This window comes from Pseudorasbora parva, chromosome 19 (assembly GCF_024679245.1).
Source record: "Pseudorasbora parva isolate DD20220531a chromosome 19, ASM2467924v1, whole genome shotgun sequence".
Lineage (NCBI taxonomy): Eukaryota > Metazoa > Chordata > Actinopteri > Cypriniformes > Gobionidae > Pseudorasbora > Pseudorasbora parva.
The window spans coordinates 20,992,606-21,005,948 of NC_090190.1; the positions used below are offsets into that span (position 1 = coordinate 20,992,606).

The 13,343-nt window shown below is 37.8% G+C and overlaps 1 protein-coding gene across 1 annotated transcript; it reads left to right on the forward strand.

Annotated features, from left to right (window-relative positions):
- Positions 1-7,897: 7,897 nt before the first annotated feature.
- Positions 7,898-12,912, forward strand: tpbg1b (trophoblast glycoprotein 1b). The gene is made up of 2 exons (XM_067425346.1): positions 7,898-8,489; positions 9,920-12,912. The coding sequence occupies exons 1-2, from the start codon at positions 8,224-8,226 to the stop codon at positions 10,767-10,769; spliced, it is 1,116 nt and encodes a 371-aa protein (XP_067281447.1). The 5' UTR covers positions 7,898-8,223; the 3' UTR covers positions 10,770-12,912.
- Positions 12,913-13,343: the final 431 nt, after the last annotated feature.

Genomic DNA, 13,343 nt, shown 5'->3' on the forward strand with positions numbered 1-13,343 from the left:
ATATATATATATATATATATATATATATATATATATATATATAATAATATATTATACACACACTCACCTAAAGGATTATTAGGAACACCATACTAATTCTGTGTTTGACCCCCTTTTGCCTTCAGAACTGCCTTAATTCTACGTGGCATTCATTCAACAAGGTGCTGAAAGCATTCTTTAGAAATGTTGGCCCATATTGATAGGATAGCATCTTCTATTGGGTTGAGATCTGGTGAATGTGGGGGCCATTTTAGTACAGTGAAATCATTGTCATGTTCAAGAAACCAATTTAAACTGATTTGAGATTTGTGACATGGTGCATTATCCTGCTGGAAGGTAGCCATCAGAGGATGGGTACATGGTGGTCATAAAGGGATGGACATGGTCAGAAACAATGCTGGGGTAGGCCGTCACATTTAAACAATGCCCAATTGGCACTGAGTGTGCAAAGAAAACATCCCCCACACCATTACACCACCACCACCAGCCTGCACAGTGGTAACGAGGCATGATTGATCCATGCTCTCATTCTGTTTACGCCAAATTCTGACTCTACCATCTGAATGTCTCAACAGAAATCGAGACCCATCAGACCAGGCAACATTTATCCAGTCTTCAACTGTCCAATTTTGTTTAGCTTGTGCAAATTGTGGCCTCTTTTTCCTATTTGTAGTGGAGATGAGTGGTACCCGGTGGGGGTCTTCTTCTGTTGTAGCCCATCCGCCTCAAGGTTGTGCTTGTTGTGGCTTCACCAATTCTTTGCTGAATACCTCGGTTGTAACGAGTGGTTATTTCAGTTAAAGATAATTCTTATTATTCTCCTCTGACCTCTAGCATCAACAAGGCATTTTCACCCACAGGACTGCTGCAGACTGGATGTTTTTCCCTTTTCACACCATTCTTTGTAAACCCTAGAAATGGTTGTGTGTGAAAATCCCAGTAACTGAGCAGATTGTGAAATACTCAGACCGGCCCGTCTGGCACCAACAACCATGCCACGCTCAAAATTGCTTAAATCACCTTTGCTCCCATTCTGACATTCAGTTTGGAGTTCAGGAGATTGTCTTGACCAGGACTACACCCCTAAATGCATTGAAGCAACTGCCATGTGATTGGTTGATTAGATAATTGCATTAATGAGAAATTTAACAGGTGTTCCTAATAATCACTATTACTATTTTAGTAACAATAAAAACTGTAATAAATGAATGAAAATCTTAATTATCCTAACATTTTTTAAATATATTTATTTTTCCTTCTGATTTGAGATATGAATGGCCTGGGTTTTTTTTTTTTTTTTTTGTGAGACCTGAGTTGGTGTTATAATCAGGAAGAAAAACAAATTGGCCCCTCAAAAATATTACATTATTTGGTAACACTTTATGATTTGCATTAAATCATGCACAGGAAATGATTGTGTGATGAAAAACTAAACCATTAATTAATGATCACTGCATCAGTAACTACTAGAGATTACATGACTAATAGATAAAGTCATATATTAATTATTAACCCAGTGTCATAATGTATTAATTCCTTAATAGCATATAGTATAAATTACCAGTATGGGTCTTCTAGTTGTCTGCTTTAATTAATCTTTAGCTATTTATTTAACCTTGCACAGGTATAACGTTAGGACTTTACTTATTGTGGCACATTCTTTTTATTATAATAACCGTAAATACTGTATTTAACGTAGTTAGGTTTTTTTTATTATTATTGTCATGGAAAAAAAAATATTTAGCATAAATAGGCTTTATTTTCTTTGTGCAAAATATGTATTTGTTTTTTTCTGATTTTGGGTAAAAATGTTCCACTTATGCATCTGTATGAATCTGATTGGTGTATAATCTAGAAGAAAACGAATGACTGTAATTCAGAACAGAGAAATCCTGTTAGAGGTCTGTTTGTTTTTCTCCACTGTCGCCATTTAGATTCAAACACACATCGAATCCTGCTGTAATCTTAGACTAAGGTCTGGACACCAAATCCGTTTCCAAGGCTCCTGTGCGTAAATGAAATCCCCTCTTTGTTTAGAGTCGAAAAGCAAAATCACTGAACTCCCTTAGTTCTTATATACCTATTTCTCTCTTCTCACATTTGTTTCTTTTCGCTCCCCCTTTCACACTCTCTCGGTCTTTGGAAGTATTGCCAAGAGCAGCAGGTAGCCAAGTGTCTTGAGCTCTTTGGAGACTCTTCAGATGGGCTGCTGTGTGTGAGGAGTGTGTGGCCCCTGCTGGCACCGGCTAGAGCTGATCAGATTAGAGCGCCTGTGTGAAGTGTGACGTCCTTACCGACGGCTTTCCTGTCTTCAAAGACGTGAACTAGTGGATCAGAAGCACATTTGACTGTTTTAATATTCACTGCAGCCCAGTAGTTCCCATTTCCTGTTCGTAATCCCTAAAGATGATGGCATTCCACGGGTTTATACTTTTATAAAACATTCATTCATTCGCTGAAATCTTTCTGTGGTGACATTATGTAAAATGTTGAAATTCACATGCCACTTTCCACAAATATATATAATTTTATTTATTTTTATATATTTAAATGTTCTATTCCAGGTCTTACATGTACTTTACAAGCCTCTTTGTTTGTTTGTGTTTTGTTTTTTTGTGGGTTTTTTTGTTTTTTTATAGCTGCGAACTTGGCTTGTTTGGGACCAATTGTTGACTTGTAACTCTTGATTAACTTTTATTTCTCAAATTATTGAAAATAACTTGTTTACTAAAAGGGTTGAATGGTTGAGCTTTACGAATGTAGCCACTTTCAACAGAACACCAAATTCTTTGTAAAGGTTTACTAACGTATTCCAGATTATTGGGATTTTCAGTTATAATTAATGTTCCCCCTCTTGTAAGTGGGAATTATTTGGTAACAGGGTTGAGCTTAAAATGTGCAACGCCGCTAAAAAAATGTTTTTTTAATATAATTTGTTTATGTTATGTACATAACATGTGTACTGGACATGTTTTTTTCCTTAAAAAAATAATTTGCTCTGCCTTTAAAAAGCAATGAGACATTCCATATGGAAAGCTTAAACGTATGATACATCTTTGGCATTGGAACAGTTTTATTAGCAGATTCCATAATTCCGTTTTCGGCTATTTTGGCTAATTTACAACTTATCTATGAGTAAAAAGGAGTTGAAAATGTTGTTTTTCATGCACTGCTTAAGCTCAGAATTACATTATCTTCGCGCAGTTATTAACAAATAGACTTTTAATATTTATGAAACTGTCAAAACCTCAAACCTTCTGCAGCTGCATTAGTGTGTGTGCGTGCGTGCGTGTGTGTGTGAATGCTTGCTTATTTGGCATGTTCTGCTCTGTCTGCTACTAAGAAAGTATGATATTGGCACATGACAGTTGATAGTTTTGGATTTCTTATTTATTAGCTTATAATCAAATGTATTTTAATATCAGGTTATTCGAATCTTTGTAATGGTATATTTTGCCTTCCAGAGAACGGGCCGCATGTATTTTGCCTTCTGGCTGTAGTATGTGTGGTATGTATGTTGAGTGTTATAGATAATGCTTTTTATAAGTATGCTTAGTATGCTTTTCTTAGTATGCTTTTTTTTCTTTTTTAACCTTGAATATAACAACCATTTAGTAAGAGCACATGGAACAACTAGGAACAGGGTAAAATAAAAACACATCACAAGGTCTTTCTTACTCCAGATGACTTGCCACTTATTTTTATATTCATAAGGCAATAACCTTCTACACTAGTGCATTCAATATAAGAATGTGAAGAAAGATGACTGTGTGCTTTATCCGATTTCTTTTTGTAAAGTGTGCATCAGTTTAAATTGGTCTGTTGGTCTTTCATTGTCGTTTACTTTTACTCCAATACGACCAGTAATGGGGATTTTTTTTTTAAATCGAGTTATTGAGGTTACACAATGTTTCCTCAAAGTTGAGTCTAACCATAACAAGAACACCAATGGCAACAAAATCATCTTCTAAATCGTTTAATTTAAAGTTCGCAGTTTTGTATCATCCGATTCTGCCAACAATATAATTTATGATATTTAATGTCCATGCATTATTCATATCAATAAAAGATGTTTACTATTACTATACAATGTTTTTAGTCTTTCCAAGTGCAAAGCAGCATTTGTCTCCATAAAACTTTCAAAAGCAGCAGGATGAAAGAATAAACAAATAAAACAGGTATTTTATCAAATATTGTATTTTATTACACTGTTCATAGTTTCTTAACAACAGGTGTGCATATATTGGCTATTTTCCAAGCACCTCTCTTATTCAATGCACTTAGAGACTATATGAGTTCTATTTGATGTAGTTTTTTATAATTCAAAAACGGTGGACTGCACAGTTTTGACTCAGTATGACTTAAGATACATGCGTGCATTTTCAGAAAGTTTCAAATGTTATTTTTCGTGCGCTCCTTTGAACTGTTGCCCTGGAAACCTTTAATTGCGCAAGAGAACAAATGACTCTCTCAGCAGGCAAAAGAACAATGTGTTGAATTCATAGCTTATTGTCCCCCTGCACTTCAGCAGACCCCCGCCGAGTTCAAAGGATGAGGGGTCCTGTGGAGTGGGATATCACATCAGTGTTCCAAACTTCTTTATACAAAAACATTGAACTACTAGTTTAATCTTCAGAAAACCTGGACAGAACTCTGAAGCCAATAAAACTGACCTGAAGAAGCTTTGCAGTGCTTTTCATCTGGTCAGTATTCAAAGGCCCCTACATAAGCTATGATTTGACCTCTTCCTCTATTTTAATAAAAGGAACAATAACTCGTATATATACATAAATCATAATTAGTTTCTTTATCCTTTTTTATTATTATTATTTAAGGTTAAAGAAATCAAAACATATAGCAGTTTTTCCTTTGGTTTTGCAGAAGATGCAGAGTTTGCTGCCTTGGATTTACAACATTCTTAAAGGGTTAGTTCACCTCACAATGAACATTTCCTGATAATTTACTCACCCCCATGTCATCCAAAATGTTCATGTCTTTCTATCTTCAGATGAAAAGAAATGAATTTGTTTGAGGAAAACATTCCAGGATTTTCTCCATATAATGGTTGCGGTTGGTTGGTTGGTTGGCTGCAGACTTCAATTCCAACCAACGGGTTGAAGATACAAATCAATGCAGTTTTAAAGGGCTTCAGAGGCTCTGCAAAATCCAAGACGAGGAATAGGGTCTTAGCGAAACCACCAGTCATTTTCAAAAAATAAATACAAAATGTGTACACTTTTTAGCTACAAATAGGTGGACGTACCGACCCAGCGGCGAAAAATCCATCTCGTGTTCTCCTCCAACTTTAAAATTGTCTGACAGTGTTGTTTTACCTTTAGTTTTGTAAAGGCCGTTTGATTTAGTCTTTGCACATTTGTTTTAACACTGGTTGATACTTTCACCAACATTACGGCCGTGACCATACCGTGGTGATGATGCCATATGTCGTCAAGAAAAACAGCACCAAAGTAATATGAGGACACAAATGTGTATAATGACATGGGTATGACACAGGTAATACAGGATGAGGTTTTTTGAGAAAGTAAAAATGCAGAATGTTTCCTGTGATGGGTAGGTTTAGGGGCAGGGGCAGTGTAAGGGGATAGAAAATACGGTTTGTACGGTATAAAAACCAGTACACCTATCCTATGGAAGGTCCCCACATTTCTCTATCTCTCTCTCTATCTCTCTCTCTCTCTCTCTCTCTCTCTCTCTCTCTCTCTCTCTCTCTCTCTCTCTCTCTCTCTCTCTCTCTCTCTTTCTTTCTCTCTCTCTCTCTCTCTCTCTCTCTCTCTCTCTCTCTCTCTCTCTCTCTCTCTTTCTCTCTCTCTCTCTCTCTCTCTCTCTCTCTCTCTCTCTCTCTCTCTCTCTCTCTCTCTCTCTCTCTCTCTCTAAAAATATCTGTAAAAATGAAATTTTTATCATTACTCACCCTCAAGTTGTTTCAAACCTGTATGAGTTTCTAAGGGATCGTTCACAAATGAGAGCGTTAGGGTGCTTTCACACCTGCCTCATTTAGTTCGGTTAAATCGTACTAGAGTTCGTTTCCCTCTTTGGTGCGGTTCGTTTGGTCAGGTCTGAAAGCAGCAATCGCACTCGGGTGCGCACCAAAAGCGGACCAAACAAGCGTACCGAGACCTCCTTGAAGAGGTGGTCTCGGTACGCTTTCAAACAAACTCTGGAGCGGTTTGTTTGTGGTGAGAACGTGATCCGACCTCGAACAGAACCAACTGCAAAAGTACTGATCATTTTTGGACTAAACCAGCTGCCGTAGTTAGCTGCGCTGACATTGTGTGCATGATATTATTACCTGAAAGATCGTTGGCAATATTTTCGGAAGATGAGCATGTCAAGAGTTAATAATTAATGCACGCCTCCTCTTGAAGTGACAAAAGATGCGTGCTCACCGTCTGCAGTGCATTAGAACATTGTTTTCGCGTCTAATCCGCACTTCATTATAGAAAGGTATTTTAATACTGTGGTAAATACACTCAGTGTAGTAGATTATGGCCAGGGAAAAAACCAGCCCGCGCAGTCTTCTCTCCACACTCTCAGAAAAAAGGGTATACAGTGCTGTCACTGGGGCGGTACCCTAAGGTACAAAAGTAAAAAGGTACATCTTTGTACCTAACTAACCCCTAAATGTTACATATTAGTACCTTAAAAGGTACATATCAGTACTTTAAGAGTGCGTATTAGTACCTTTAAGGTACATATTAGTACCTTTACAGTTTTGTACCTTAGGGTACTGTGCCAGTGACAGCACTGTACTTTTTTTTCTGACAGTGCATAGTGTTATTATAGTTTGCTGGCGTTGCCTCTTCTGTTGGAATTTTCCCACACGTAAATTCTGACCAATCGAAAAGCAGTTTAGGAAATACGCCATGGCCAATGAGTGATGTGGATGTTGTCACGTGCCTGCGTTTTGGTTCGTTTCAACTGGTTCGGACCAAAGCAATCAGTGTGGTGTGAAAAGGAACCAAAAAAGCTGAAAAATGCAACAATGTATAATTGTTTGACCTTGGTTCGGACCAAATGAACCGAACTAGAGATGTGAAAGCACCCTTAGCAACCAGACAGTTGACCCATTGCCTTTCATAGTAGGAAAAAATACTGTGAAAGTAAATGGGTGCCATCAACTGTCTGGTTACTAACATTCTTTAAAATATCTTATTTTGTGTTCAAAATTTAGAAGGAGAAAACCTGTGTATGTTTGGAACAACATGAGGGTTAGTAGGCCTAACCGACAGTTTTGGGGTGAACTATCCCTTTAATGTATGCTTTTTCCTGTGAGTGTTTTGTTTTTCTATGCATTTTTTTGCATAATAAAATAAAACCTGTAGCTGTACCGTTTTTCCAAATATTTTTTGTCAGATAAATACCGTAACCAAGTTTAGTGTTTTGTTCTTCCCTAATTTTTAAAGAAATATGTAAAACATTTTCCAATATTATGATGCATTTAATTGAACTTGGATCATTAAAAACAAATCCTCATGTCAGTCCCCTCCGGGCATCACTTTTGGACTGTATATTATGGGCAAATCACCCCCTTTGAAAGTTTACTGAGGCTCCCTAGTGGGCCCCACCCCCTAATTGAGAACCATTGCTCGTGTGTTGCATCTATAACTTTGTCAAGAACATACAAACCCTTTGCAGAACCTACAAGAAACTTCTGAACAGAACGTTTTTAAGTTTTAAGTGTATGTTAAAACTAGCAGAAGTGGAGACCTTGAGCTGTCCTGAAGTAAACGATCGACTAAACTTCTTGGATTGTCGTAATCTTTTGATGAGCTTTAATCGCTATTAATTAAGCCTATCAATCATTATGATGAGTGTGAGATGTGAATGATCCTAGTATCTGCCTATATGGTGAAGTGGAGGAGGAGAGGTGTGAGTCCAAAACTCCTCCCTGCTGATTGTTGAGGGCAGTAGTGATTCAGTCCCATTGTTTGAGAGGAGCGGATCAAACGCCCCATACAGAGAACCTCTTTTTCTCATGGAAATAAAGTGTCTGCCTCTCATTGAAACACGAGTTTCTCTAATGCAAAGAGGTCGAGCACGCATGGAGACTACACACAAACACTACTGAGTGAAGTTACGAGCACGCGGGACTGGAGTCTTTCTTCGAGAGACACTTTGCCGAAGAGGATCCCTGGAAGCGCACGCAAGCTAAATGAGGGCATTTATTTAGTGAGATTGATGAGGTGTTGCTGATATTTCACCATGTTTGCCCTTGGACGGTGCGCGCTGGTTTTTGGGCTGCTGTGCGCTGCGCTCTCCGCGGGCGGATCGGTGTGTCCAGCCGGCTGCGAGTGCTCAGAAGCCGCGCTGACGGTCAAATGCGTTTCTAAAGATCTGCGGCACATACCGACCGGCATTCCGAGCTACACCAGAAACCTCTTCATCATCGGAAACAACATCAGTCAGATCGGACCCGAATCTTTCCAGGCACTGGACAACGTGACAAATTTGTCACTGTCTAACAACAGGTAAAGTGATGTATATTCGAAGCTGCGTATAATTCACCTTGAAGTTAATATGGGATCTCCTTCAAACTGTAAGAAGCTTTCTGTCATTTTAAATATCTTTTTTTTAAGGAGAGTAAATACTAAATCTAAGTGACCTGTTTTGGCAGTTTACAATGGTACTTTTTCAAAGAAGATGTTTAATGTGTGTTCAGGTTTTATTTTTAGCTTTTAATGAGCCACATTCTATACATTGTGCATTCTGCATAATGTATGACCTATTAAAACAGATTTATGACGAAATGAAGTAGGATCTTATTAGTCAAAGATGTGACCTCATATCCAGGACCAGATGTGAAAAATCTATCACCATACACTGTAAAAAAAATAATTGACAATTGCAGTACAATTGACTTGGATGTTTAAGTTATTTCAACTTAAATTATGTTAAACTGACTTTGAAAAATGAGTTGCATCTTGTATAACTTATTAAAAAAAAGTTTAACATTTCTTAACTTATTTTGATGAGTTAAAACAATGTAAAAACATATGTTGTTATAACTTATTTATCATATAATTTTTTACAGTGTAATATTGAATGAATTTAAACTGCTTTTATACTGAACGTCCCCCTAAAGGAAGGTTTTAGTACACTGTAAAAAATATATTGTTGGTTTAACTGAAAAAAGTAAGTAACCTGGTTTGGAGTTTATTGAGATTAAAAAATTGAGTTGATACAATGAAGGAAATTGGTTTAATAAATAGAAACTCAAAATATATGTCTGAACCACATAAAAATGTGATAAATTGCGAAAATAGCACAATTTGTTATGTTTCGCAGCATTTTCACAAATAAAACACAGTTACACAATATTTTTACACAATCGTTTAATGATATTTGAATAAAGGTTGTCGATTCTCAAAAATGTCCGTATTAACTAACATTTTTAATTTCAATAAACTCAATTTTAAGGCAACCAGGTAACTTATTTTTTACACTGTAATGTTAACTACCCGAGTGCACCTAAAATATTTCTGTATAAGTAAATTATTTATCCTTTGGTGTCATCTTCTTTTAAATATGTTTATCTAGCCTATTTATTTGCCTGTTACCGTTCTTGCCATGAAAATAGCCTAAGATGCTGACATGGCTTAAACAAGCAAATAAATAAACCTCTTCAATATCAGTGGTAGTTCTGACCCTGCAACTGCTCTCTGTATTGTCCTTGATGGTTCATGAGGAACCTTTAACCTCAATGGTACCTTTGCATTGCACAAAAGGTTCTTTACAGTGGAAAAAAGTTTCTTTAGATGTTCTAAAGAATCTAAAACATGTTCAGAATGGTTCACTGAAAGGTTCTTTGTGGACCCAGAAATGGTTCTTCAAAAGTATCACTGTGTAAAACACTCTTTTCAAGAGTGTAGAGTAAAACTATTCATTTTTCTCTGTCCAGGATCTCTGAGGTCAAGTCTCATACATTTTCTAGCCTGCGGAGCCTCAGATCGCTGGACCTCAGCAACAACCAGCTGGCCATCATCCATCCCGAGGCGTTCACTGTCCAGAGCCGTATGCTGAGGGAGCTCAACCTCAGTCGGGCTCTCTACAACCACTCGTCCGTCATTGATTTAGCCACCTCTCTTCGCTGGAGCACATTGAGTGACCTGCTGGGGTTGGACCTGTCCAGTAACGGCCTTGTCTACTTGCCCCCTGGCATCTTTTACCATCTTGTCGGCCTGCGGCGTCTTCAGCTTGCCAACAACTCTATAGTGTCTATACATAACGGCACATTCACGGGACTGGATCACCTCCAGGAGCTCGATCTCACCCACAATGCCCTCAGGACTTTACGTGTGGAGGCTCTAAAGGAGCTGGAGCAGTTGCGTTCGGTAAGAATCCACTTGGCGGAGAATCCTTACACCTGCACATGTGACATAGAGCCCTTTTCCGCATGGCTGAATGGCTCACGGGTGCGTATAGAGGACGTTGAGCATCTGACTTGTGCGTTCCCCATCGCGTTGAGGAACACATCGCTACTGACTGTGGGCGAACTGGAGTTGGGTTGCCATAAGGAGGGTGAGTCCGACAACCTAGCGCTGCAAACCTCCTATGTCTTCCTGGGTCTCGTGCTGGGATTCGTCGGTCTCATGTTTCTCTTTGTGCTCTACCTGAACCGCAAAGGTATTAAGAAGCGCATCAACGACATGCGCGACGCATGCCGGGAAGTCTGGGAAGGGTACCACTACCGATATGAGATCGACTCCGATCCCAGACTGTCGCAATTTTCTACAACAGCTGATGTGTGATTGGACGTGAACTCTTCCCAAACCAAGCTCCTTTAATGAACATGTTTTCTATTGCATTTATATTTGGAAAATGCCTGATGCGAACATGTAGGCTTAAGTAGGCACATTTCTTGTGAAAAGCATGTACTGCCTGTCTTGTCGAAACCTTTATAACAAGCACACCTCCCCCTCAAGTCTGCACAGAATTTGCCCCAAGATGCATTTGCTTCTCAATCATCATGGGATGTTTGAGGATTAGCCCAATAAGGGGACAGAAGCCATAAAGTAACTCTGACCACCACCAACAAACCCCCCCACCAATCTCCATTGTCCTGAACTGGAATATTGCCCACCTCTTTAGTGCTCAAGTGCCTTGTTTATTGGATTTAAGGGGCTGACCAGCTTCAAAAAGGGACAAATCCTATATATATATATAGATATATAAATGCATACTGTGCTGTTTGTGGAGTTTTGAGGACTGTTTTATTGCATGCTTGTGCAGCCCTGTTTTTATGGAAGCGTATGCAGTTCTAGTGTCGAACCCTGAGCAACAGAATTAGCAGCCTTCTATGGTCCTTTCTGTCCCTCTATCCACAGGGAGCCTGCGAAGAATGTGCCGGATTTTCTCTCCAAAAGCATTCCAGCAGGAGGATAACCTCCTCTAAGCTCTAGAAGGAGGATCTTTTGAAGAAAGAGAGCCAGTTTGCAGAAATCTCTGGCCGCTTTTTTTTTCCGTTCAAAAGAGACGTTTTGCTTTGTTTTTATTCCACTCATTTTTATTGTCAGAATGATGAGAACCAGCCCTTACGAGGGCCGCTGAGCGAGACCCCTCCTCCGCGAAGCCCGTTCCCCCTTTGAAGACTCAGTCTGGCTCAGTTCCTCATATGTTCCCCAGCTTTTTCTGTTTAAGGGACTGTTACGGTGATAAGATACAGATGAAGCTGGGGCCGTTGTGCTGAAAGGGTCTCCTGCTCTATTTTTTTTAGTAACGTTTCCAAATGTGTAAGACTGAAAAGAAATATGCTTCATGTGTTGTGCCACTTGTGTCTGGATAACATGGTTTTATGCAGCATATGTTTATCAAAAGACTACTTAGTCTTTGAGTGAATCTCACAAAGGCTGGAAATTTCTTGTGTAAATGAATTCGTATTTCCCCTTTTAAAAGTAAAATATATATATTTTGCATAAACAACACAAAGACTGTTTTTTTGCATTGTGACATTTTTATGACAATTAAGTACGTGTGCTATATACAGTACCACTTTTTTTTTTTTTAGAAGTCTCTTATGATCCTCAAGGCTGTGTTTATTAGATCAAATATACAAAAAAACCCCTGAAATATTACAATTTAAAATAATGGGTTTCTATTTTAATATACTTCAAGATATAATTTATTTCTGTGATACAACGCTGAATTTTCAGCATCATTACTTCAATCTTCAGAGTCACATGATCCTTCAGAAATCGTTCTAATATGCGGATTATCAGTTATAATCAATGTTGGAAATAGTTGTGCAGCTTAATATTTTTGATGTTTTTTCCAGGATTCACTGACAAATAAAGAGTAACAAAGAACCGCATTTATTCAAAATAAAAAGTGATAGTAAATATTTATATTGTTAGAAAAGATTCCTGTCATTTCAACACTTGCTGAATATTAATTTCTTTAAAAAAACATCTGACCACAAACTTTGAACAGTAGTTTATATTGTTACAAAAGATCTCTATTTCACAATATTGCAGTTTTTTGTTTTTTTGTTTTTCTGTATTTTTGATTTAAAAAAATGCAGCCTTGATTTCTTTCAAAAACATAAAAAATAGTAACTTTCCAAACTTTTTACTGTGTGTGTGTGTGTGTGTGTGTGTGTGTGTGTGCCCTTGTTTATATTGAATTATGGGGAATAAATTTCCCCATAAGGATAGTAAAACCTGAGATTACCTACATTGTGGGAGCCAGCCAGCGGTCCCCATTTTTCAAAAGGCTTATAAATCATACAGGATGAGGTTTTTTTTTTTTTTTTTGAGGAAGTAAAAATGCAGAATGTTTCCTGTGATGGGTAGGTTTAGGGGCAGGGGCAGTGTAAGGGAATAGAAAATATGGTTTGTACAGTATGAAAACCGTTACGCCTATGGAGAGCCCCCACAAAGATAGATTAAACAGACGTGTGTGTGTATAAGTGTATATATATATGGGTGTATATATATATATGTGTGTGTGTGTGTGTGTGTGTATGTGTGTGTGTATATATATATATATGTTCTGAATAGAATTATTGTCGATTTTATTAACTGTCATAATATCACAGTGCAAAAAAAATATTTGTGAAAATAAATGAAAATGTATATACATATAAATATACAGTATATTCCTTTGTGAGATCCGCCCATTTGGCCACAATATTTTAGATTGGGAACCATTATCTAAAAAGCATCATACCTTTGCTTGTCAAATTGTGATATGAAACTTCACAGAAATTGGGCCGTCTTCCATTGTGCTTTTATAGCTTTGTACTCATGTATTATTCATTATATTCAAATGAACCTTTCTATAAAGAGGTAAAGAAAACCGTTTAAGTGGGATGCCAAAAGCAAAAT

Excerpts from the sequence above, each read along its gene's own strand:
- tpbg1b (XM_067425346.1), top strand. The coding sequence starts at position 8,224 with ATGTTTGCCCTTGGACGGTGCGCGCTGGTTTTTGGGCTGCTGTGCGCT. Across the intron at positions 8,490-9,919 it reads TTGTCACTGTCTAACAACAG|GATCTCTGAGGTCAAGTCTC; the intron begins GTAAAGTGATGT and ends TTCTCTGTCCAG.